Source organism: Salmo trutta, chromosome 9 (assembly GCF_901001165.1).
Source record: "Salmo trutta chromosome 9, fSalTru1.1, whole genome shotgun sequence".
Lineage (NCBI taxonomy): Eukaryota > Metazoa > Chordata > Actinopteri > Salmoniformes > Salmonidae > Salmo > Salmo trutta.
The window spans coordinates 14120606-14138767 of NC_042965.1; the positions used below are offsets into that span (position 1 = coordinate 14120606).

At 41.6% G+C, this 18162-nt stretch overlaps 2 protein-coding genes across 5 annotated transcripts in view; both read right to left on the reverse strand.

Moving 5' to 3' along the window:
* The window catches only part of specc1la (sperm antigen with calponin homology and coiled-coil domains 1-like a), a 35038-nt gene extending 18698 nt beyond the window's left edge, over positions 1-16340 (reverse strand). For 2 of the 3 annotated variants that reach the window (XM_029762557.1, XM_029762556.1), the window contains exons 1-5: positions 16109-16340; positions 8810-8975; positions 8455-8593; positions 6698-8340; positions 3283-3490 (exon numbers count right to left, since the gene is read on the reverse strand). In XM_029762557.1, coding sequence (XP_029618417.1) covers positions 3283-3490; positions 6698-8340; positions 8455-8593; positions 8810-8959 — 2140 coding nt within the window. In that variant the 5' untranslated portion in view covers positions 8960-8975; positions 16109-16340. The remainder of the gene's footprint in view (positions 1-3282; positions 3491-6697; positions 8341-8454; positions 8594-8809; positions 8976-16108) is intronic. The other variant, XM_029762555.1, reaches the window with a different exon arrangement.
* A 178-nt stretch (positions 16341-16518) lies between these two features.
* The window catches only part of LOC115199963 (breakpoint cluster region protein-like), a 45934-nt gene continuing 44290 nt past the window's right edge, over positions 16519-18162 (reverse strand). For both annotated transcript variants that reach the window (XM_029762554.1, XM_029762553.1), the window contains exon 23: positions 16519-18109. In XM_029762554.1, coding sequence (XP_029618414.1) covers positions 18020-18109 — 90 coding nt within the window. In that variant the 3' untranslated portion in view covers positions 16519-18019. The remainder of the gene's footprint in view (positions 18110-18162) is intronic.

Genomic DNA, 18162 nt, shown 5'->3' on the forward strand with positions numbered 1-18162 from the left:
TGTAAACTATTTCATTTTCAATAAATTTGCAAACATTTCTAAAAACATGTTTCCACTTTGTCATTATGGGGTATTGTGGGTAGATGGGTGAGAAACATTTATTGAATTAATTCTGAATTCAGGCTTTAATGCAACAAAATGTGGAATAAATCAAGGGGTATGAATACTGAGTGACTTATGAACACACAAATAAACAAAGTTCCTTACTTAGTCCTATTCAATTATCAACTAAATAGGTTAATAAATAGCCTAATGCATGGCTGGCTACTACTGCCTGTATTTATTCCAGACACAGATTTAGATGAAGGTAGGCTAATTCACTTGCCCCATATATTGTTTCACTTCTGAGAGGAGCAAAACTTCTCCCCCAACACTTATACCACAACATTTGTACAATCAAAATGAACTATCTACATTCATACTTTTATTTATTTATGATCGGTAAACATGCCTGGGAAAGAATAATAATTTCAAGAAGCATGGGCTTGGATCACAACAGACATTATGTGAAAACATTCGCGCGTGTCTGCCTGGGGAAATGTGGTCCCGCAAAGCCAGGGTTGTGGGTTTTCGGTTCCCAAGGGGGACCAGTAGGAAAATGAATGCACTCACTACTGCAAGTGGCTCTGGATAACAGCGTCTGCTAAATGACTAAAATGTCAAATGAAATGAGAGCAGACGGAGTGCAGCTTGTTCAAATCAAATCGTTGCAGGAGGTTCAACCAAAACTAAGCAAGTTTCTTTACAGACAGAAATACTAGTCAATAGTTGTTTGGCACTCTAAGTGCTTCACACTGTTAGAGTGAAAGAGAGACGCGTGCTGAAGGCTGAAAATAAATGTTACAGATCACAGATAATTAAACAAATATATACTCTTGTCATAATCGTATTCGGAAAATTCTCCATATCCATTACAATACTTGTTTTGTCCGAGTACTCGGCTACACTCCTACTGTACTGTTCACACTTTCCTCTGGCTGCAAGAAGCCTGACACAGCTCTACACAGCCACCATGTGGCACTGGCCAAAGGTGGAAAAATGCATTGTGGGGTTCCACTGTTATGTCTTATTTGTAGAGCCAGGGGCTTCATTTATAACCATGGCATAAATTTCACACAAAATGTCTGAAAAGTCTGCGCACGTACAAAAATATAGAGATTTATAAACTTGGCGCACGCCATAGTATCCAAATGTTTCCCGTTACAAATCAGAACTGTCCTAAAAAAACTGTGCGCCATGAACGAGCATTAAAACTCCACCTGGAAAATAGCCTCCATTCACATTTTATGGTGACAATAAAACCCTTTATTTGCTGTATAATTTAAAACTATTGGAATATTTAGTTTATCAATAGATTATTGGCAGTGTTGGAGAGTAGTAAACTACATGTAGTTCAACTAGTAATTTAACTACATTTTGCAGTAGCATGGTGGTAGTGGAACAAAATTCCCATCAGGTAGTGTTAACAGTAGTTAATAACCTTTTTGCCATGTAGTGGTGTAGCTAACTCCTGGAACTACACACTACTCTTTTTACAAAAATAAAATATGGGTAAAATGGGAAATCATTTTCGTTCTTTTTCGGCATCAGACTGCCTAACTCACTTGAAACCTTGTTTTTGCGATTAATAGAATAAATTACACATTCTGTTAACACCTGACTACAGAGTGATCTGTTCTTGCAATTTGTCATCTACGACATCTCAGATTTACATATGATAATTTTTCACAAAGCAGTTTTGATGCCGTGAACACATTTTTTTAAAGTAACTTTAGTTCAGTAAACTATATTTTTTAAGGGTAGCTTTAGTTTAACTTAACTTCCTCAAGTGTGAAGTAATGGTAGCTTGGTAAACTATATTTTCAGAGTAGCTTCCCCAACACTGATTATGGGTTTCCATGTCCTGCCTTGGTATAGGTCTGAGATGAAATTGGATATGTCACGCAATACCTGCCCATACAGTTAAATACTTTACATAAGCTACTGGCTTATGTAAAATATAAGTTTTACTGTGTTGGCAGAATATTTTAATATTTTGCACAAATGTATGCTGTATCTGGCAAAGGACTGCCAGTTCCTACAGAAGAAAGAAATGGTCAATTGTAGTGGACCTGTCAGCAGAATTTTTGAATTCAACAATGTTTTTGCATTGACTTTTCCTCCTACCTAAATATGATAGATTGCCTGCGAATTCTAAAACATAAAAATAAAAAAATACAGTACTTACAGTAGCATACTTCAACGTAAAATATCAACCGTTCACCTGTTAAATTCAACCGTAGGTCTATATTATAAACCACGCTGCATATGGGATGGCAAAACTTGAAATACATATAGTCTATCTATTGAATAGGCCCATGAGAGATGAGCATGGTCATTTGTTGTATGGCTACCTTGGGAATATGAACCCATCATGTCCAGAAAAGGAATTTATTGTAAAACGGTTATGAAAATAAATAGGAAAAATATTCCCGTTGTCTAATTATTTTAGACTCTAAAAATAAAAACATTTTCACTCCAACGACTGCATTCTTGTTAATATGTTTTCCTGTTTTTTTTTTGTTGCATAAAATACTTACTTGCCAGCTTGCAGTACAATATTTCAACCAGTAGTAGCTTCGAACACACAGACAGCGTCACTGCGCAAAACAGTACGCAGCATCATCTAGATATGTATGCAACAAATGTTAAACATTCACCTTCTGCTACCATTTCTGTCAAGCCGTCTACACATACAGTTTGACACATACGGTCGATAAATCCAACGTATACACCATACCACACCGAACGCAATGCCTCTGCAACGCAATGCTGCAAGGCAAACGCAGCGTTTCATTGGAAATGAATGTAATTCTGGTGAACCAAAATGCAATGACGCTGTCGGTGTGATCGAAGCGTAAAGTTTGCGGGGAGGTGAGCACATTCTCTCGTCAAGTATAAATGTCAACTTTAGCGTGAAACTTCCCAATTTAGTTAGTGAGCTGTAGAATCACTGATCGACAAATAGTATTCCCTGCCAAATAATAGGTTTTGTGCGATTAAGATCACCCCGTCAAACACACACGCACAACCAGACATGGATAGATTGATTGATTGCAGACAGCTTATGTTAATTACAAAACATTTCCTAAGATTCCTGCCTGCAGTAACATTAGTGGACAATGTTGGAATTACCGGTAAAAGCACAGTGCCTCAAAAAGTGCCCTAAAAATCCTGGACTTGACCCTGGAATAGATCTATGATGCTGTGACATGTTTTCCCCCTTGGCCATAGCCCACTCACTCTCTAGGTCTGTGATGATGAGGTTGTCGTGGAGTTTTACAGCTCGGTGCTGCTCCACCTCGTCCTCCAGCTCAAAGACGGTCTCCTTCATGTCCCCGATCTCAGTCTCCTTCTCCTGCAGCTCCCCACGCTGCTTCTCCAGCCCACGCTTCAGCTCTGCCATTTGCTTCTGCTCCTGCTCCTGGATGTCCCGGTACTCCCGATCCAGCTGCACACACCACCAGGGGAATCAATCATTATCTCATTCATAAACTAAATGGCCCAAATGAATGCTTATTCTTCTTTTCAGTGGTGAGGGTGCATATAAAGCAGACACATGCATTTCTATGAAAGCTTTTAACCTCTTCGCTATAGGGGGCAGTATTTTCACGGCCGGATGAAAAACGTACCCAAATTAAACGGCCTACTACTCGGGCCCAGAGTCAAATATTTGCATATTATTAGTCGATTTGGGTAGAAAACACTCTGAAGTTTCTAAAACTGTTTGGATGATGTCTGTGAGTATAACAGAACTCATATGGCAGGCAAAAACCTGAGATAAATCCAACCAGGAAGTGGGAAGTCTGAGAATTGTAGTCTTTCAGACCATTTTCTATTGAAACTACAGTGTCTGTGTGGTCAACTTACACTTCCTAAGGCTTCCACTAGATGTCAACAGTCTTTACAAAGTTGTTTGAGTCTTCTATGGTGAATTTTGACCGAATAACAGGCGGTTCAAGCAGTGGACAGTCTGAGGTCGTGTAGTTACTTCATTCGCGTTCACGCATGGATAGCATTTTTTTATTTTTCTTCTGTAATGAATACGCTATTGTCCGGTTGGAATATTATCGATTGTTTATGTTAACCTGTTAGGGCTACTGGGCAGTATTTACACGGCCGGATAAAAAACGTACCCGATTTAATCTGGTTATTACTACTGCCCAGCAACTACAATATGCATATAATTATTGGCTTTGGATAGAAAACACCCTAAAGTTTCTAAAACTGTTTGAATGGTGTCTGTGAGTATAACAGAACTCATATGGCAGGCAAAAACCTGAGAAGATTCTGTACAGGAAGTGCCCTCTCTGACCATTCCTTGGGCTTCTTGACTCTTTTTATTGAAAACTTAGGATCTTTGCTGTAACGTGACACTTCCTACGGCTCCCATAGGCTCTCAGAACCCGGGAAAAAGCTGAATGATGTCGAGGCAGCCCCTGGCTGAAAAACATTAGCGCCTTTGGTAAGTGGTCTATCAGAGGACAATGACACTGAGGCGCGTGAACGAGGCGACCCCATGTTTTTATTTTCTCTCTCTTTGTACTAAAACACAGATTCCCGGTCGGAATATTATTGCCTTTTTACGAGAAAAATGGCATAAAAATTGATTTTAAACAGCGGTTGACATGCTTCGAAGTACGGTAATGGAATATTTAGATTTTTTTTGTCACGAAACGCGTCGGGCGCGTCACCCTTCTTTACCCTTTCGGATAGTGTCTTGAACGCACGTACAAAACGCCGCTATTTGGATATAACTATGGATTATTTTGAACCAAACCAACATTTGTTATTGAAGTAGAAGTCCTGGGAGTGCATTCTGACAAAGAACAGCAAAGGTAATAACATTTTTCTTATAGTAAATCTGACTTTGGTGAGGGCTAAACTTGGTGGGTGTCTAAATAGCTAGCCCTGTGATGCCGGGCTATCTACTTAGAATATTGCAAAATGTGCTTTCACCGAAAAGCTATTTTAAAATCGGACATAGCGAGTGCATAGAGGAGTTCTGTATCTATAATTCTTAAAATAATTGTTATGTTTTTTGTGAACGTTTATCGTGAGTAATTTAGTAAATTCACCGGAAGTTTGCGGGGGGGTATGCTAGTTCTGAACGTCACATGCTAATGTAAAAAGCTAGTTTTTGATATAAATATGAACTTGATTGAACAAAACATGCATGTATTATATAACATAATGTCCTAAGATTGTCATCTGATGAAGATCATCAAAGGTTAGTGCTGCATTTAGCTGTGGTTTGGGTTTATGTGACATTATATGCTAGCTTGAAAAATGGGTGTCTGATTATTTCTGGCTGGGTACTCTGCTGACATAATCTAATGTTTTGTTTTCGTTGTAAAGCCTTTTTGAAATCGGACAGTGTGGTTAAATTAACGAGAGTCTTGTCTTTAAAATGGTGTAAAATAGTCATATGTTTGAGAAATTGAAGTAATAGCATTTCTAAGGTATTTGAATAACGCGCCACGGGATTCCACTGGCTGTTACGTAGGTGGGACGAAATCGTCCCACTGGCCCTAGAGAGGTTAAAAACACCCTAAGGTTTGATTGGAAACAGCGTTTGACATGTTTCTACAAACGGTAATGGAACTTTTGAGCTTTTCGTCTATTGATTGTGCCCCTGTCTCGTGCCTTTGGAATAGTGTTCTGGACGCGCCAACAGAACGGAGGTATTTGGACATAAATTATGGACTTTATCAAACAAATGAAGAATTCTTGTGGAAATGGGAGTCCTTCCGAGTGCATTCCGCCGAAGATCAACAAAGGTAAGAAAATATTTATAACAGTATTTTAGAGTTCTGACGACGCCGTGGCTTGACGGCTAACTGTATAGCTTGCATTGATGGCGGAGCTCTGTACTCAGAATATTGAACAATGTGCTTTCTCCGTAAAGTTATTTTGAAATCTGACACAGCGGTTGCATTAAGAGGTATTCTATAATTCTTTAAATAATTGTTATATATATTTTGTCAATGTTTATGATGAGTATTTCTGTAAATGAATGTGCACATTGTGGTCATTCACTGGAAGTTTTGGAGGCTAATCATTTTCTGAACATTACACGCCAATGTAAAATGCTGTTTTTGGATATAAATATGAACTTGATCGAACAAAACATACATGTATTGTGTAACATGATGTCCTAGGAGTGTCATCTGATGAAGATCGTCAAAGGTTAGTGCTTCATTTTAGCTGGATTTTGGGTTTTTGTGACACATCTCCTTGCTAGGAAAATGGCTGTGTGGCTTTTCTTCTTTAGGTTGTGTCCTAACATAATCTAATGTTTTGCTTTCGCTGTAAAGCCTTTTTGAAATCGGACAACGTGGTTTGATTCAGGAGAAGTGTATCTTTAAAATGGTGTAAAATAGTCATATGTTTGAGAAATTGAAATGATTAGATTTTTGACGTTTTGAATTTCGCGCCCTGCTGTTCCATTGGCTGTTGGCTAGGCGTTCCGCTTAACTTGCCTAGATGCAAGACGTTAAGGTGGTATGGAGGACCTTCGTGAACTTTTCACAAGTTGAATACAGGAGACAGAAGCAGTCTCGCAATTTTGATGGTGAAAATGGGCAAACTATCAAAAGGGTGGGATCAAGGATAAATGTACTAACTCTGTAGGATAGTGTGTGCATGGTGGACTCACCTTACTGAGGGTGTCCTGCAGCCTGGTGACATCAGTGCGGGCGTGGCTCAGCTCCTCCTGCAGTTTGGCAGCCCTGCCCTCTGCCGCCTCCTTGTCCAGCCGTACCCCCTCCAGCAGCTGGCAAATGTCACTTTTGTCTCCAGAGTTGTGGATGGAGTAGAGCTCAGCCACCTTCTGCCTCTCCTGGTCCAGCTGGGCCCTGCAGCGGCTCAGCTCTACCTGGTCACAGCTTACCGCTGCCTTGTACTCCTCCAGCGCTGCCACCATGGCCTCCCGGTCCTGCCTCTCAGACTCCATGATGTGTTCCATGTGGTGGTTCCTCTCCTTCAGAGCCCCAATTACCCCCTGGGCCTCAGCGTTGTCCTGCTCCGCCATCTTCAGCGTGTTGCTGAGGTGCTGCTGCACTCCCAGCAGCTGCTCCCTCTCGAAGCGGGCGTTGTCAGCCAGGTCCACGTAGCGCTGCTCCAGCTCCATGTAGCGGCCACTCTTGATGTCCTCCTCCAGGATGTAGGACAAGTGGTGATCATCCAGCAGAGAGCGGAAGTACTCAATCTGCCGGCCGTAGTGCTCCAGCTTGTCGCTCTGCTGGCACAGGGAGTCCATGAGGATTACCTTCTCTTCCCCTAGTCTCTCGTTCTCTCCGTTCAGCTCCTGGGTGATCTGCTGCAGGTCAGCCAGCTCCTGTAGTGTGGCTTGCAGCTCTTCGGCCGTGCTGTGCTGGTTCTCCTCCATCTGGTGAATGCGCTCCGTCAGGCAGGCCACAGACACCTCGCTGGCGTTGCCGCTGCTGCCCCGGCGTGAGCGCTCTCGCCTGGGCACGCTCTCCGACTCGGAGGAGGACGAGGCTCCGGAGGGGGCGTCCAGGGCGTCATCGCTGGAGGTGACGCCCTGGTAGACCTCGCTGGACTCACTGTCCAAGTTGTCCACTGAACCACTGTGCTGCTGGGCTGTCAGCAGGTCCTCCAGGGAGCCCGGGGAAGAGCCTTCCACAGAGGAGGTGAGGGTACCAGTGCCCCCGCCATCACTGTGGCCGCTGCTGACTGCCAGGTCTGGGCTCAGGGAGGGGTAGCTGAAGAACTTGTCAGAGCCATCCAGCCTCTGCTCTAGGGAGAAGCCCAGCGCGTTGAGCCGGTCCTTCAGCATGCGGTTCTCACTCTTCAACAGGTTCAGCTCCTCACGAATGGCATGGTTCTGCTCCTGTAGGAGAAGCAGTGTGGACTCCACATCCGCTGCTGTGATGGCTGACACCTCCCTCTCCTGGGGCTTCTCCTCCTCCCCTCCTCCTCCTCCTCCTCCCTCCTCTGGGGGCACCTCCTCCCCTCCCAGGCCCAGCTGGGCCCTCATGTCCCTCAGCTCGCTGCGCAGGTGCAGGATCTCCAAGTCTTTGCTTTTGGCCAAACCCAGCAGGTCTTTCACCTTGGCCTCCAGGGCCACCTTGACACTGATCTGGCTGTCTGATTTAGACTTGTTCATGCGGCCCTCCGACTCTGCCAGCTGCTGGGTGCGAGACCGCTTTCCCTGGGCCACATCCTCCTGCCCCGCCCCCGATGATGACTGCTTCTTACTAGCCGATGTTCTGGATGTCCGCAGACGGTCCCTTGACGAGTTGGGCTCCTTGGAGGTGGAGGATGTCACACGTTTGGCTGAAGAGAGACAGAACCCAGCAAGCATGAAATGCAGAGTAATAATAAGTACGATGAAAATAGCATAGGTCATCAGAGGCTAGTCAGCTAATATAAAGATATAAACAGATTTACCTGAGCTAGTCTTTGGTTTACTGTCTGGGTTACCACTGCTGGTCCCTGTGGAGGCAGTCCTCTTGTTCTTGGTCACAGTGCTGTTCATAGCTGGAGTGCCCCCTGCCATTGCTGCTAGCAGATCATCATTGCTTTTAACCTGGAGAACAAATCACATGGAAAACAATCACATGAAAAAAATGACTTTAATGCCCACTAATCCAGCCAGCAGGCTGAATAATAACATAGGATTGTTCGGTACCATGATAAACATGTACAAATGGGTGTTGGCAAAGTAGGCCATTGTATATCATTTTGAATTTGATAGAAGTGTACTTGGCTTAGTGACAAGACGTGTAGTGGTATAGAAGTGTACCTTTGACAGAGGTGCCGTTGTGGTGGTCTTGGCTGCAGCCTTGCCTGTGATTCCTGTAGCAGCGCCTTCAGTCTTCCCCCTCTCTCCACTCTGAGCCTTACTCACCACCGGCCTGCCTGTCTTCTTCATACTGGGCTCTCTGATGCCCATACATTTACACCTCACTCTGGATACACACAGGGAGAAAGGACAACGTATCAATGGAAGGACTCACTTCAACTACATGCTCATTTGACTTCATCGCTCTTCATCCCAGTGTCAGATTTCCTGACTGTCATCAGCTTTACCAGATGGCAGTCATAGGCTGGTTGGGGTTCAACTAGGGTTGTTCTCTGCCCTGAAGTTCCTACTGTCACTAATAAAGATTTAATACACAATCCATGTTTATTAGTTCACGTGTCTCACCCAGGTGCATGGACAACTTGCCTTGCTGTCATGATGACCAAGGTAGGGAAAGTATTTAGGGCTTTATCTATGACAGCAGAGGTTATAAAACAGCGTTATAGGACAAATTAGGCAGTCTTTTTTTGTCCTGAAAGTTACATACCCAGAAGTTAACAAATATTCTAGTTGTTGAACACAAGACATTTTTACTTTTTGTCTACAAGGAATAATTGTGCAATAAATCGCAAGAGTAAATCATAATTGCAAGAGCCTAAAAATAAACCAATTTGCAGAGTAATGGCTTTCCAAAGGGCTCGGCCAGACTACGGTTCTCAGAGATGTGGGCATAGTTTAAATTCTATACTGCTGGAGACGAGACGGGACAGGGAGGGGCAGATCTCAGTAATATCCCTCAGCTGAGTGACATTAGTGGTGCTGTTCTCCCCTGCAATTCCTATGATCTGTAACCCAACCTGCTGGCCATACTATCCTGCACAGCATATGTGACAATTAAACCAAACAGGCTTTCTGGATGACTTTATGCCTGCCATCAAGCTGGGTGCTGGTGGATGTACCAACGCCCTCCCTGGATGGCCATCATTGTTTAGTCAAGTAAGCAGACAAAGTTGAGTAAATATTATACTTGTTTCTTTTCTAAATATAAATCATATAGGGAACATTTCTGTCTCAATAGAATAATCAGTGCCTGTGATAACATTTTCTGAACTCTTTTGTTTGGCATATTAATAAATTCAGATATGCAGCCAAAACCCTTCCACTTGTCTTTCTACTTTAAACAATCCGTCAAAAAGAGGTGCAAAAAAGGGAACACGCAGTCTGGTCCTTTTGGGTCTTTCTGCACTCTGCTGGAGTTATGAGATCTTTCCAGAGCTTTTTTAACAGCTCCCAGTTGTCCTCTCTCGCCTCTCATTTATGGCAGAGCAGCAGAGGGCTTGTGCTCGTTAGGAGTAAACTCTGCCTAATGTCTCTCAGCTGCGTGTGTTGAAGCCCCGTGATTCCTGTGGTTGGAAGGTGCTTGTGTATTCAGACCCCTATTGAAATATGCCTAGTAGTGTACACATTCTTGAACAGCCAGAGGGTAAGAGACAGAACAGATAATGAATGTTGAAATAACAATGAAATGCAATACACTAACATACACCCTTATTGGCAGTGGAATATTAACACAAAACGTGGCATTGGAACATTCCTGTAGAGTTGCACCTTTAATGTAAAACAAAACAGAAAGAGGGACATCTTGTAACAGAAGAGTGTTCTACTGTAGCCTACACTCCCCAGTCAGGTGTGTGTGTTCACAGCCTAGCTGACCTCTGTTTGGATTGTGCAGGACATGTCGCCAGCTGCTGACATGGGCTCTCAACACACAGCCTGGGTATAGCTTCCTGTAGCTCAGATGTGGGTCAAAGATCACCCAAACACACAACCTGGAAGGCTGCCCTTTTCTTTGGCTATGAATGAATGGGATTGAGTGAGAGAGGCTGCGGGTATAGCCTAGACTTTCAGTCTATTCATAGAGTAACATGACAGAATGCCTTCCATAGACTATCAGGTTCAGGTGTGCAGTAATACTTCAAAGGCTTTCTTATAGTCAAAATATTAGTAATGCATCCCAGCATACTCGAAGAAAAAATAAAGGCCTTGGTCTTATGTAAAATGCACTGTGTGCAAATGGGTTTACAGAAAGTGAAAGGACGCGACAATCCCAGCTATGCATTCATGGGTGGGTAAAGGGTTGGCGTCTAGGGTGATGAGCTCTCGCTCAGCAATAGACCTGCAAGATCTAGAGCCAGCAATGGTCATGATGATTGGGCTAGTACTGCTATTTGATTACAACAATGTCAGGATAATGGATGCACAGAACCCTTGGATTCAATCCAAGGCTGACCCGGAGGACAACTATGCACAGTCAGTGTCCACTTGTTGCTTATGAAACAAAACCATTAAAAGCGGGAAAAAAGGGAGCAAGAGAGAGCAAGAGTCTTAGTGAGTTAGGCCTACTGCAAACTGCCTCTCCCTCCTCTTCCTTATTCAGTGCTTTCCCTTCCATTCCATCTGCTTCCTGTGATGGCGTCTGAGAAAATCCTACAAGGATGAACGTGTGCGAGGACAAGTAGGCACCAGTGTGTTTCAGACAGAGCAGACAGTGTAACCTCTGAACTCTTCAGTCTAAAACATCATAGCCGAAGACCCAGTCCTCCTAACAGATCCAACCAAGCCATCCTTCATGTACCTTATGATATGCCAGTGTTTCCCAATCATTTGGGTCCCCAGGACCAGGATGTAGAAACACTGAGCTATGCAGTGCATACAACACAAAACACATGGCTAGGACAATCTGTATCAGAGCTAAGGGGACATCACGGTGTGAGGTGAACAACTCCGGCTTCTTTCAAAAGTAGCATCAGACTATGCACAATCACACATGCACAAACGGGTGCTTCCTCCAGCTCTAGGAACATTTCCAAGTACTGAAGATTTTTCACTTTGGGACATTTTTCCAAAAGGCAGGATTCAGAGACAAGGAGGAGTAGCCAAATTCCTATTGCATAAGTCACATTCCCTGGACAGGACATTGAAGAGCAGACAGTACATCTTATTCAGGAAAATAAAGAATAGTCAGGAGAAATATCTGCTCACTTTGAATTCTTCTACTGTATAATGAGAAGTGTGCGTTTCATATTTTCAAAATAAAGTAGCTATATGGGCTTTAGAGAGACCTCTAAGTTGCATGTGTAAAAAAGAGTGACATGCTTCAGGCCCAGGGAATCACAAACATAAATAATGTAGCTAGATGGTCTGATTTATTAGGCAACTTGTCATAACTATGATACCAATTATTGGTATACAGTCAAACAAAGCACTGCAAAAACTTGGAAAGTTTCTTCACCAGCCAGAATGTTTAGTCAAATTAAATGTGAACTTACTCTGCCGATTGTCTGTGCGGCTGGTCGAAATTTGAGACAAAATATCCAGACTTTTAGAGTGGCGGTACTGCCTTTGAACTTTCTATCAACTGGCATATGCTCAAAACCATGTAAACACTAGAGGTTGACTGATTAATCGGCATGGCCGATTAATTAGGGCCGATTTCAAGTTTTCATAACAATCGGAAATCGGTATTTTTGGACGCCGATTTGGCCGTTTTTTAAAAAAGATTTTAAGACCTTTATTTAACTAGGCAAGTCAGTTAAGAACACATTCTTATTTTCAATGACGGCCTAGGAACGGTGGGTTAACTGCCTAGTTCAGGGGCAGAACGACAGATTTTTACCTTGTCAGCTCAGGGATTCAATCTTGCAACCTTACGGTTAACTAGTCCAACACTCTAACCACCTGCTTTACATTGCACTCCACGAGGTGCGAATGCAGTAAGAAGCTAAGGTAAGTTGCTAGCTAGCATTAAACTTATCTTATAAAAAACAGTCAATCAATCAATCATAATCACTAGTTAACTACACATGGTTGATGATATTACTAGTTTATCTAGCCTGTCCTGTGTTGCATATAATCGCTTAGGTACACGTTGCTCCAACCATAAACATCAATGCCTTTCTTAAAATCAATACACAAGTATATATTTTTAAACCTGCATATTTAGTTAATATTGCCTGCTAACATGAATATCTTTTAACTAGGGAAAATGTGTCACTCTTGCAAACAGATTCAGGGTATATGCAGCAGTTTGGGCCGCCTGGCTCGTTGCGAACTGTGAAGACTATTTCTGCCTAACAAAGACAGCCGACTTCGCCAAACGGGGATGATTTAACAAAAGCGCATTTGCGCAAAAAGCACAATAGTTGCACGACTGTACCTAACCATAAACATCAATGCCTTTCTTAAAATCAGTACACAGAAGTATAGATTTTTAAACCTGCATATTTAGCTAAAAGAAATCCAGGTTAGCAGGCAATATTAACCAGGTGAAATTGTGTCATTTTGCGTTCATTGCACGCAGTCAGGGTATATGCAACAGTTTGGTCCGCCTGGCTCGTTGCGAACTAATTTGCCAGAATTTTACGTAATTATGACATAACACTGAAGGTTGTGCAATGTAACAGGAATAACTTTTTGTTTTCGAGATGATAGTTTCCGGATTCGACCATATTAATGACCTAAGGCTCGTGTTTCTGTGTGTTATTATGTTATAATCAAGTCTATGATTTGATAGAGCAGTCTGACTGAGCGATGGTAGGCACCAGCAGGCTCGTAAGCGTTCATTCAAAATAGCACTTTCGTGCGTTTTGCCAGCAGCCCTTCGCAATGCATTGCGCTGTTTATGACTTCAAGCCTGTCAACTCCCAAGATTAGGCTGGTGTAACCGATATGAAATGGCTAGCTAGTTGGCCGGGTGCGCGCTAATAGCATTTCAAACGTCACTCGCTCTGAGACTTGGAGTAGTTTTTTCCCTTCCTCTACATGGGTAATGCTGCTTCGAGGGTGGCTGCTGTCGATGTGTTCCTGGTTCGATCCCAGGTAGGAGCGAGGAGAGGGACGGAAGCTATGTTGCTACACTGGCAATACTAAAGTGCTTATAAGAACATCTAATAGTCAAAGGTATATGAAATACAAATCGTATAGAGAGAAATAGTCCTATAATATCTACAACCTAAAACATCTTACCTGGGAATATTGAAGACTCATGTTAAAAGGAACCACCAGCTTTCATATGTTCTCAAGTTCTGAGCAAGGAACTTAAACGTTAGCTTTTTTACATGGCACATATTGCACTTTTACTTTCTTCTCCAACACTTTGTTTTTGCATTATTTAAACCAAATTGAACATGTTTCATTATTTATTTGAGGCTAAATTGATTTTATTGATGTATTATATTAAGTTAAAATAAGTGTTCATTCAGTATTGTTGTAATTGTTATTATTATAAATTAATAAATAAAGAAATCGTCCGATTAATCGGCATCGGCTTTTTTTGGTCCTCCAATAATCGCTATCGGCGCTGAAAAATCATAATCGGTCGACCTCTAGTAAACACCTGCAAGACTTCGGTTAGTATACTGCGTGGATATTATAATTTTTTTGTCTCAAGTTTCGACCAGCTGAAGGACCAACCCCACATACAATCGAGTAAGTTCAAGAATAATTGTATTCAACATCTGTGACAGACAAGGGTTGTTTAGGATTTCACTATGTACATTTGTATGGGTATGCTGCACATGCAATGGAAAGCATCACCACAATCAGGACTACAAGTTAATTACCGCTATGACATTTGACATAGCTAGCTAGTTTACCAGAAGATTACGACCCTACCGTTATGCTTGTTTACTGGGGTCGGAACACAATCATGGTTACATTAAGACACAGTGTAGCCGGCGCAAGATATGGGTCAGAAAACGTACCTCTATAGTGTACAACAGTGTGATACGCATAAAACCTAGCAGTCCAACAGGGAAATGGTTCCAATCGTTTTTCCACCATTCATTTTAGAAACACTTAAAATAAGGGCTTTGTTTTGTGTATGCTTACCCTGGCGTGATGTTTTGATAACCGTGTAAATCTCTCTAGGACAAGGTGACTTATCAATATATTCGACTGTATTTACACCCAAAAGAAATAGCCACATTAGCAGCTGATTTAGTATCATGATCTGGACGAAACTGCCGAATCGAGACAAAGGTAAGAATCTCTGGATTAACTATCGAATGTTAGCTAAATGTAGTAATGAATAAAATGGTTAAATTTCTTTCAAATTGACACAATACCTGCTATCAAATGTGTCAGCTAGAAATGGCGTGCAGGAGCTTGCAGGGATTGGTAGTTTTGCATGACATCTATTAGCATTTTCAAATCAGAGTAAATAGAGCCGAATATATTGATAAGTCACCTTGTCCGTGAGAGATTTAATATGGTTATCAAAATGTCACGCCATGGTAAGCCTACACGAAAAACAGCCCTTATTTTATGTGTTTCTAAAATCCACTATGGGAAAAATGAATGGTAAAAAAATTATTGGAACCATTTCCGTTTGACCGCTAGGTTTTATGGGTATTATGACACCTCCACTGTGGGGCTATATGCAGGGATGGGATATGCCACCTTACTCCATCGAGAAGATTGAAATACTGCTAGTTTTCCCAGAAACCTGCCCTTTCGTCCCCATGCTAGCGTTGAACAACAAAGGAGCTGATTGGCTGACACTGCCATTCCAAAATGGCCATGTTGGCTACTGATAGCTTGCATGAGGGCAAAAAGGGACGTTTTCTGGGAAAATAAGCAGTATTTAAACTCTCGCAATGTATTAGTATGGATAAAGGCATATCCCATCCCTGCATTGAGATATATTTGTCGACCTATATCTGGCGCGAGCCCGTGTCTTAATATAACTATGATTGTGTTCAGACCCCAGTGCATCTCAGTGTAAACGGGCGTAATGGTGGGGTCGGAATCTTCTGGCAACTAACTATGAGCTTTGGTTATTTGACCAGTTGACAGAATGTCACCCCACTTGCCTTTTTAGTTACTATTAGCTAAATAGAATAATAACAAAGCTAGCTAGCTTACTATCTAGTAGTAGCTAAATAGATTGCTGCCAACATTTCCATCCAGCCAATCATGAGAAGTTGTCAGCTAACATTAACTAAGTTAGCTAGTTACCGTCGCTAGCTAGCTATTAACTGTGTCAAACTATTCAGCTAATGTTCGTTTTTTATAGTCTGAGCTTGGCTACTAGCCTAAAACTAGCCTAAAAGACGACTAAATTGAGTGTTCCGGGAGACGTGAAAGTTGCAAGCTTTTCCAGAAATACATTAGCTAAGAAATTATTAGCTAAAATATGCATTTTCCAATAACTACAGTAGCTACCTAGTTTTCTAGCCTAGCTTAGCTTGATATTGATAACGACGTTACTAACGTACTGCAGCTAGCTAAAATTCATACCGTGGCTTCTTCTATTTGATCCTTGAAGAGTGAAAATTAATAAAGTTTTGCGAATACATCTTAAGACAGCTTTGTAGCTGAGACAGATACTGGAGGTTATCCCAATATGGTCCATCTGACACGATGCTTTTCAGTTGTCAATGCAGCGAACAGCACCCTGATTATTGCTGCCCAGAGTCTTGCCCTGGACTTCGACCGCATCCTTCATAGATGTATTTTTTTAAACAAGATCGACATGCGCATTCTAGCCCATATACATCTAGAGCCAAGCTCTATATGAATAAAGACCGTATATATATAGAAAATAACTAAAATCTTATTCTACTGACACACTTGTTCAATAATCTTGTTAATTAATCTTAAATTGTGTTCTCAGATTGCAGAGAGTCAAGATAAAAAAATACAAAGCACATGGGAATCAACTCTTTATTGTAGCTACATAAATTAGACTTTCTTGGAATAATGACTACAACTGTCTGAAATGAAGAAATGTAAATTAAGTGATTGCTGATAGGCTAACTGACTGTTTGTAGTCTAACAGTTTCATATGTGCTATCTTACTTATTAACATCTTAATTCAGATATCTGTAAACATTTGGAATTATTTTCATTTTGCAAGCACAGATACATTTTTAAGGGCTTTCAAAGTTACAGCTCACCAGGCAGAGAACAGTAAACCCTTTATATATTTAGCTAGAAACAAAATAACACAACAGAAGACAATTGTGACCTTCAAAATGCCCCATTATTTGTTTTCATACCCAGGAGATTTGGATATTAGTGGATCACTACCAGGGTAGACTACCACTAAAATTGAATAAAGAGCCCAAGCTTATCAGTGCTATTCCTGTCTAATTTCCACGTGACAGCACTGAATAGACTTTGATTTTAACCCATCTGAAATAAAAAATAAAAAAAATTCCTCCAGTAAGGGGTGGTGTGTTTAGATGAATGATCTCTAATTGAATAAGATCAAAATATACATTCTTAAGGAAAATGTAGGACCGTCATAATTGTACTTAAGCATTTAAGCCTATTACTTAATGCTGCTGGTCTTACAACATAGATTTAGCAGAATCCAGCTTTCAGGTCCCTATGAGCTAAAGAACAAAAAACACAATTCTGAGATATGGTTGAGGTCCACTGTTTAACTAAGTACAACCTCCCAGAAATCTTTTAACAGAAACTCACAAACAGCAGTTATTTGAAGAGAAAAGTATTAAAAACCCATTTAAGTCAACATGCCTGCATGTTAAATATACCTACATAAGTTTGATCAGTCTCACATTCCTTACTAAATAAAGAGAGCATACGCATAAACACCTGGTGAATACACATTTTCCTACAATGGGCTTCAGCAGGGAAAAGACTGGAGTTTGTAAGCTTCACTTGTGCCAACAATTTATGAAACAGGCCTTATGCCATAATAAGAACTGTAACCATCTTACCATTTTGATAATTGTGCTCATCAGTGCCTCTAAAATGAGTTGATTGTCAGATAGTGTGTCAAAATCTTTTACCTATCTGTAAGTGCTCAGCACACTTAATGTGAGGGATCATGGAGATGACAATTGGCCTCACTTCCTCTGGTAAAAAAATTAAATGAAAAATCAAATAAAGGAATGGTCTGTTCTTTGACCATATTAAATGGCTTTTTGTGTTTGATGTAAGACAGTTTTAAGGTCAGCAAGATAAGGATGATCATAATGGAATGACTATGGTCATGAAGTACTGTATTTGATCCAATCTGAAATGTGCCGTTGACTCCCTCTGGTGGCCATATAGAGCAGGTGCCCTGTAATCCAGCCAGTGTTCATTAGCTCCAGCAGCCAACAATTTACCATGGAAGGCATACTTTTGTACACTTCTTCCTCCCTCTGTTTTTCACAGATGGAAATGTCCATGCTCTCGCTATACTTCAGTGGAGAAGAGGATGCTTTGACGTTTGCTGTCCGGTGTTGGGATGCTCTGAAGCTGAAGGAAATACAGTAGGACCTGTACCTACAGAGACAGAAGGGGAAGCGGGAAAGAGCAAAGGAAACAGATTATTAGAA